This window comes from Halichoeres trimaculatus, unplaced genomic scaffold (genome assembly GCF_033239565.1).
Source record: "Halichoeres trimaculatus isolate MK-OKI-2021-1 unplaced genomic scaffold, fHalTri1.1 fHalTri1_scaffold_18, whole genome shotgun sequence".
Lineage (NCBI taxonomy): Eukaryota > Metazoa > Chordata > Actinopteri > Labriformes > Labridae > Halichoeres > Halichoeres trimaculatus.
In genome coordinates, this window is record NW_027437196.1 from 6,300,003 (window position 1) to 6,308,352 (window position 8,350).

Genomic DNA, 8,350 nt, shown 5'->3' on the forward strand with positions numbered 1-8,350 from the left:
TAAAAATATAAAAGTTCAACATGCAAATGTTCCAATAATGAATTTCAATGACCAGTACTTAAAATAAATGTTAACAAGAGCGGTTTGCTTATCTTAAAGTGACCTAAAATAATCTCATTCAACATTTTCATTTCTAAAAGTATCTTTTGAATAAGCTATTTAAAAAAAAAATCATATATGGTGCTTTCATGAAAGATATCATGACCTTTGACCTCTGAATTTTAATGCTATTGGGGCTAAACTTTACCAGGTTATTCTACCACACAGACCTTAATATCTTCAATTTCTGATTAGGTTTTAAAGAAGAGAAAAGAATCAACAAGAAAAAATAATATGTGATTTTGTTGGCCCCGCCCCTTCAGCCTGAAGCTGCTGTGATTGGTTGAAGCTTGGAGGAAAATGCAGAGGGCGGAGTCACAGCTCTGTGGGCCAATCACCTCAGGGCAGGATATCAACATCCACCTCTCCCCACACCTGAAAAACACAACACAGGCTTAGCGCACATGCTAAAGCTAAAAGGGTCAGAATAAGTCAGCGATTTGATCATCATGCTAACATGCTAACAAGTTCACACGTTGAGGTTTGAATGAGGTTTTTTTTTTTTTTTGAATAAGCAAATAAAAAATAAATATTATGTTATTTTATAAAGAGAGATATTTAGAGGCTGGGATTATGGTTATTAAGTTCTGATGTAAAGTAAAGTAAAAATATAGTAAAATAAGATTGCAATGTAAAAGTAACGTCAGATATGATCAGTTTAAGATACATTATCATGAGAAAAAAGCTTTATTATCAGGAAGAAAAAATTGCATTTATGAAGAACAAAGTCATAAGACAGGACGACTAAAGTTGTTATACCATGATTAGAAATGTTATATGTCATGATATAAAGTCATATATTTGTGATAATGAAGTTGCATATCATGAGAATTAAGTTTTTATGTTGGGATTAAAAAAATAGCTCATGTTAACATTTTAAAGTGCAACAGCAAAATTGGTATAAAATGAACAAAAAGTTTTAATATCATTATAATTGAGTTAATAATAGCACAAAAACAAAGTTGATTTATTATAATAAAAGTGTAGTATTAAGATAAAGTTTTTATATCACAAATACAAAGTTGTTAAATTGTGATTAAGGCTGGAGCAATATGCTGTTCTTGTGATTCGATTTTTCTTCTTCTTTTGCGATATTTAGTTTGTTTTTTAACATCAGACCATGGGAAAAAGTTAAATGATGATGATAATGTCGACAGACTATATCAGCAGCCATATTTCTCATAAAATGCACAACCTGTGAGTCAGAGTGGAACATTTCACCCCCTGCTGGAGAAAAGTGGGATTTATTTTTCCAATTCAGTTTATCAACAATGACTGAAATGAAAAATTTGAATTTGAAAAAAAAAAATTTTTTTTGACGATTTTGATATGGCCAAACAAAAAAAATATCATATATATATAATATATCATATAACCATTTTTTTCCACCCCTTATTGTTATATTAAAGTTTCTTATCTCGAGAATAAGTTGTCATATCCTGATAATATTTTTATATCTTAATATCTTTTTTATATCTAGTTTGTATCAGGGTAGGAAGGTTGTAACAAAGTTGCATGTTGATTTTAGAAGTCATATTGTTGCACAAAGTTGTCAAGTTGTGAAAATAAAGTCAAATTTAGGATGATGGAGTCATTTATGGGGTGTAAAGTTTTAATTTTGTGAGTAAAAAGTCGCTTGAGAGACAGACCCACTGTTTATGTGACTTGTCTCTGTTTTGAAAAAAGACTGATTAAAATAAATAAATAAATTAAAATAAGATTTGACTAAATTCAACATTTAAAAAAAAAAATCAGGGCTGTGAGAATGCTGCTGAGGTTACCTGACGGAGGTTGTCGCTGACCATCACGGCCACCAGGCGACGTGGTCCATCCAGTCGAGGGATGAAGGACTCCTTCCAGGAGATGGACATTCCAGGTTCAATGACGCTGAAACACAGAAGAGCGTAAATACACAGTCTGGAAAGAGCACGAGGTTGATGTGTCATTGGATGTGAGTGCACCTGTAGGAACGAGTCCTGCTGCTCATCAGTCCAGGTCCCTCCATGGCCAGGTTTGCGTTCTTCAGGGCGAAGTCGTACGGGTTGGTGAAGGAGACGGTCACAAACATCTCCTGCTGCACCTGAGGCTGTCCGCTCACCTGCAGGAGCAGACGTGGTTCGCAGTACATCAACACTTTAGCAACCGTTACCTGACGAGTGATACCTGTGTTTGTGTCGGAGTGTGTGTTTGCTTTACCGTCATGGTCAGGGCGGGGGTGCCCAGTTCGATCACCTTGATGGCGGTCAGTGGTTGGTCGTCAGACTCTCCGGTCACAACAAAGCGCAGACCGAGCTGAGAGCCAAGGTGAGGCATGTACTCCTCAGCTGCTACCTTCAGGATCACCTGCTCGGCTGCAGCATGAACACACACACACAGAAACACGGACATTCATAACCATAACAAAGGTTACGTCTATAACTTCGAACAAGCATGATTTTCTGGGTTTCTCACTCTCGTTGGCAGGCACAACAACAGTGAAGTCGTAGTCTTTGAAGTGTTTGCGGGTGACGCCGGTGTAATAGACAACAGACCCGTCCAGGTGAGCCTTGACCGTTCTGGGGATATCACCCTGATTCTGGAAATCCACGGCCAGGATGACATCCTGAGACACTTGGACCTGTTCAGAGAATGACCTCGATGAATCACCAGAATAAAGTCACAAGAATGAAGTCATCGCATCAGGATAATAAAGCTGGTGTGTTACCGGCTGAATGTTGATGGAAACAGTCAGCTGAGACTCGCCCAGCTCAGAGTGATCCCTCTCACAGCCATACGCCTCCGCTCGGGCCATCGTGCTGGCATCCTCACCAGAGCCTGACCACACAAACCAGAACGATTCACAAAGTCCAACAAGTTTTCCTTTTCCTCTCACAGCTTCTTAACCATGTCATAGCTTCGTGTTACCTTCAGGATACTTGTAGGTGTGTGTGACGTCCTGAGGTGAAAAACTTCCCACAGCCTTGGTGTAGATTAATTGTCCGATGTGGAGCTTATCCACACGGTACGGGCTCAGAGTCCCGTAACGATCACGCTTGTGGAAAACCACATCACTGTTCACCTGTTGACGAAGGTAAAAATTTGAGAATTCTATGAAATTTATTTCTATCTTAACCGTTTTGTAAATCCTAAAATGAAAACAGACTCTTCATCCGAACCTCAGCAAAGACGAACCCAGAGTCAAAGGGGTGACAGAGCAGACCTTCCTTGATGGCAGCAACAGAGGATGGACCACATCGGTAAAGTCCTGAAAACACAAAGATGTGTTAATCCATGTAAGTACTGGTTTATTCCTGCGCCTTATGCCTGTATCTGTCCGTCGTACCATCGCTGGTTTCCTGGGGTGTTGCGTCCACCACCTGCCAGCCGCTGAGGCCGGGCGGGAGGTCATGACGAGAGATGAACACCTCGTTCCAGCAGTGGTAGTTCCTGCAGAGAGGAAACTGTTATCACGTCCTTTCTCGAAGTGTTTACAGAGTGAAACATACATCAGGGGAGCACTGAAAAAGTCCAAGTCCAAATATTAAGTTATAATAATGAGCATCGCTGCTAGCATGACCACTTTTTTGGTACTAACGTTTGTTTCTGTAACATAACGACTTTTTCACTACATTGAGGCTTTAAACTCATAACTTCATGACGTTATCTACTATTTTGACTTGTCTTGTTACAGTGAGACAAGACTTGGCACCAATCTTATAACATTATGACTTTTCTCTGGTAGCCGTACCGCTTTTTTTCTGAATAATAAACTTTTGGTTCTGTTCCATTTTTCATTACATAAGAACCCTGGTCTCGTAGCATCCCAACTTTCATCTCATAATATTTGGACTTTAGTCTTTTAACGTTACAATTTTTTCGTAACATTTCAACTTTAATCTTTTTTCACATGAAGCCTGTCAAATTACGATTCTGTTCTTGTAGCATTGAAACCTTATTCTCAAAATGGAGTAGTAAAATTGAAAATCATTACATTATGAAAGTTACATCCTAAATACATGAAAAAGCAATGTTCTAGGCAAAGGTTATTATGGTTACTCTTATGAATCTTTGGTTTTGTAGGACTCAAAACCCGTAACAAATTGATGTCAAATTTGTAGCATCATGGCACTCTGCTAGCACTGACACTTTTGGGGATAAAATAACTTTCGTTTCAGTAATATTTAAACTTTTTCATTAGATTAGGGCTTGAATTTATAAATCTTGTAAAAATATTCACTATGATCTTTTACCATGAATCTTGTGAAGTCAGGACCCTGTTCTTGCAGAATTTACTTTTTTTTTTAAGCAGACGCTTTTGTCCAAAGCGACGTACAACACAAGCAAGAATTTAGACAGAAGGAAAAACCTAGTTAGTGCAACAAAGTGCAATGCTGCCCTCACTTACAGGATATCTTTGTCTTCTGTTTTTTTTTGGTACTGTAGAACAATCTAGCCAACTAACCACAATCAATTGCTGCAACAATATTTAATCTTCAACAACCTTCAGTAACTAGTGCTAAAAATTCACTAAGAGCTGGATCCGAGAGCTTCTGGCTCATTCTACTCCTGAGGTCAAAGAGGAGAAGGGCCAGATTAAGGGCCTAAGTGTTCCCCAAACAGATGAGGTTTCAGACATCTCTTAAAGTAGAAAAAGACTCTGGTAATTCATTCCACCATTGGGGCACAACAGAGGAGAAGAGTCTGGCTAGAGATTTGGAGCCGTGCTATAGTTGCGAAATGATGCAATGACTAAATTCATACTTTTCTGATATTAAACTCATTGAGTTCGGAGAAAATGATAATTTGGGACTATGGTTCACCTGTATGCTACTTTGAAGGGACAGATCTTTAATCTTGTACCATTTTCACTTGATCTTTATTTCGACTGTGATCTCAAAATGTTTTTTTTTCTGAGTTCCTTATCATTGGTCGTGGAACAGTGAGTAAACTTTTGGATTAGATTTATTTAATATTAATGTGCAGTTTCCAGTTCAACAAATAAATAGCTGGTAGAGAAATCCCAACTGCTATTAGGAGGTTTCTCATGACCGAAAGTGGACTCAAAACTTGTAAAATCTCTGAAGGAAAAGTTCAAAATCACAGTTTCAGACCCCAAAGACATGGCTAAGAAACCTCAGGACTCACCAGATGGAGTCCCTGGTGTGGCGTCGGTCTGGAGTCCCATCCATCTTGAAGATCAGGTCGGTCTTCAGGTTACCTGTGTTGTCGTGAGCTGAGCTGAAGTTGGTGATGACCCTGGACGGGATGCCAAGGCAACGCAGGACTGCAGAGATACCAGAAAATAAAATTTAACGGGAACACCGTCACATATTCCATCCATACTTAAAGTTTTCAGCTATTAATCACATAAAAACAGCATTTAGGAAGTGTAACATGGTGAAGGTGTGTATTCTTACAAGTGTTGAAGACTCCAGCGAACACCCAGCACTGGGCGAAGCAGACAGGGACCCCAGTGTTGGCGTACTGCAGCAGGATCTGAACGCTGCCAGTCCAGGCTGTTGGAGGCTGGCCCATGGAGTAATCATCACTCCAGTTACCTACCAGCACACCATTATCATCCTGAGAGTTCAGCTGAGGAGAGGGCAGAGGTCAAAGGTCAGTTAGCCTCCAGAAAAGAGGAACATTTCCTATAAGAAGCAGAAAACAGCTCCCCTCATGTTGGGCTTACTCACCATGGCGGATCCCTTCCTGACCAGTTGGATGATATTGCCCCGGTTGTAGATCGGCATCCGAGATGAATCCAGGATGTAGATACAGGCATCCAGAATACCACGTTCAAACTGCAGCGAGATTATGCTTTAACTTTAGATCAACCTGTTTCCTGTCCTGTGATGTTGTTGGTGCACGTAGTCGTACCTGTCCGTACATCCAGTTGCGGTGTGACACGGCTCCAACTGCACCCTGGTAGATCACACCGACGTCGTTCAGGACGTACTCCCTCCGTTCTGCGTCATTAGGCACAAACACTGGATCCTCTGCATAGAAGAGACATAACCAGTTAGCACCCCCTTCTGGCTGGCTGTATGTGATGATTCTTTCTTGGCCACCAGGGGGCAGCAGAGTGTCTGAGGGTGTGTGTACCTGGACACCAGGCGTTGTACAGCAGGTACATGTCGGTCCTTGCGTCCCTCCTGGTTCTCTGCATGCCATTTCCTGTCACAACGGCCACGTAGGTACGGAACTTCCCCACAACGGCGTTGGCAGTTGGAGTGATTCCCACCACCACAGACGGCCCCTGCAGCTCCAGGATCCGACCCGCCCATGGGCCGCCACGACGAGACCCAAAGGTCACTGCAATTAGGGTCCCCTTACTGGGGGAAGGGTTGGAGCCTAAGAAGGAGGAAGAGGAGAGATAATGATGAAGAGGAAGAGGGGTGTAAGGGGAGAAGTAACAAGGGAGAAGGAAATATGGGAATGGGTCATGGCAGGAAACAAGGAGACAAAAATATTGAAGGATGTAGAAGAGGGAATAAGCGGAGAAAGTAAGGAGAGGAGGAAAGGAGGGGAAGTGATGCAAGGAGATGAGATTGGAAAAAAGGGAGTTGAGGACACAAGGACACAGGACAAGGATAGATCGGAATAAGGAGAGAAGAGGTAATAAGAGACCAAGGAGACTAGAGGAGGGAAAAAGACAAGGAGACATGAGTAGGAAACAAGTGCAGGACATGAGAAAGAAACTTGTTAGGAAGTGACAAAGAAACTAGGAGAGGAAATAAGGGAATGAAGAATAAGTACAAGGAGAGGAGAAATGGAAGTAAGAGAATGCAAGGTGAGGAGAGAAGGAAAGGAGGGGATTTAATGCAAAAAGAGAGATTAGAAGAAAGGATATGGACAACGTTTGATTTAAGACCAAGGGAAGAGGAAACTGGGTGACATTATGAGGGGAATGGACAAGGAGGCATGTGTAGGAAACAAAGACAGGGCATAAGGCAAGGACACAAGAAAGAGGAAACAACTTGATATAAGGTCAAGCAGAAATAAGGAGAGGAAACAAGGCATCAAAGTGGATTTAAAGGAGAGGAGCCGACAGAAGGATATAAGACTAGGAGACTGAAATAGGAGAGGAAACAAGGAGTGTTGAATGTCACATTTACTGAATGGGGCTGAAATATAGACGAGTAAAGGTGAATATGAAAAAAGTGTCAAAAAACATCTGTCACAAACGGCAGCTGTGTGTGTGCGTTTGTGTGTGTGTGTGTGTGTGTGTGCGATGTTAAATGACAGAACCATGGGGAGTGTGTAATTAGCTAGCTGAATGACTGTGAAGCTAGCTAATGAACTGGCAGACGACTGTTAACGAACACATCTTTCCGTCGGCTAATTGGTTAACGAGGGAGCTTTAACTGTTGGTCTCAGGTGTGCCTAGTCGTAACTACTGAGCGTGCTCTGTAACACGTCCCCACCCACCCCCAACCCGCCCTCTCCATGTGTCTGATTTCAGACTCACCAATCAGGAACTCGACCTGGAAGTCGTCTCCTTGCGACAGCAGGCGGTTGAAGGAGATCCTCATGAGGAACTCCTGACCACGGCGGACCACCAGGTTCGGGTTGTCGTACGCGGTGGTGTTGTGGTTTGGTTTGTTGATGGGTTGACACATGTCCACGTTGACCACGGCAATAGCACCTAAAAGTGATAAATAACCATACATTATCTTATTAAAGTTATCAATAACTATCTAAACATGGACATTTTCTTTGACCTCCATGGACTCTTACCCGCTGAGGGAGCGTAACTCCTGGGCGTGGCGTCATCGTCGAAAGGTTCAAACTCTGGGAAATCATCCCCATCGTTCACCAGGTTGGAGGTTGGCACCTGAGGATCATCAGAAAGAATAGATCATTTATCTACCTTTAAAAAAAACCTCACTTATATGTCAAAGTTGTTACTGCCGTCTGTGTTTCAGTACCGGCTCGGTGTAGCGCCCGGTGTGAGTGTTTGATTCGCCGTCTGGTTTAGACATGATGGTGGAAAAATCAAGGTTTTCACAGCAATCACTGCAGAGAGAAAGAAAATGTTTTGTTCACAGAGTCAAATAGATGAAAGTAATGAAACATAAATGTTGGAATGTTAAAAACTATTATGAATAATTTTCTTGTTGTAACAGAATTTTGCCAACAATTGAAGAAGACACTTGTCAGTCAAAACAGATTATTTTCTCGTTGCTCAAAGGTCTCTCAAAAAGATCTCAAAACTAGGAGTGGACCAGCATCTGAGAGGATAAAATGGAAAATAATAACATGATAATATTAT

At 41.4% G+C, this 8,350-nt stretch overlaps 1 protein-coding gene across 1 annotated transcript; it reads right to left on the minus strand.

Annotated features, from left to right (window-relative positions):
• Positions 1 to 438: 438 nt before the first annotated feature.
• On the minus strand, positions 439 to 8,060 carry LOC141807829 (coagulation factor XIII A chain-like). The gene is made up of 17 exons (XM_074694046.1): positions 8,007 to 8,060; positions 7,816 to 7,912; positions 7,547 to 7,723; positions 6,181 to 6,429; positions 5,956 to 6,074; positions 5,772 to 5,879; positions 5,496 to 5,670; positions 5,224 to 5,362; positions 3,422 to 3,525; positions 3,255 to 3,343; positions 3,004 to 3,157; positions 2,804 to 2,913; positions 2,551 to 2,716; positions 2,296 to 2,450; positions 2,061 to 2,197; positions 1,881 to 1,986; positions 439 to 474 (listed from the first exon to the last, which is right to left on the minus strand). Exons 1-17 carry the CDS (start codon positions 8,058 to 8,060, stop codon positions 439 to 441), a joined length of 2,175 nt encoding a protein of 724 aa, XP_074550147.1.
• Between the last annotated feature and the right edge of the window lie 290 nt (positions 8,061 to 8,350).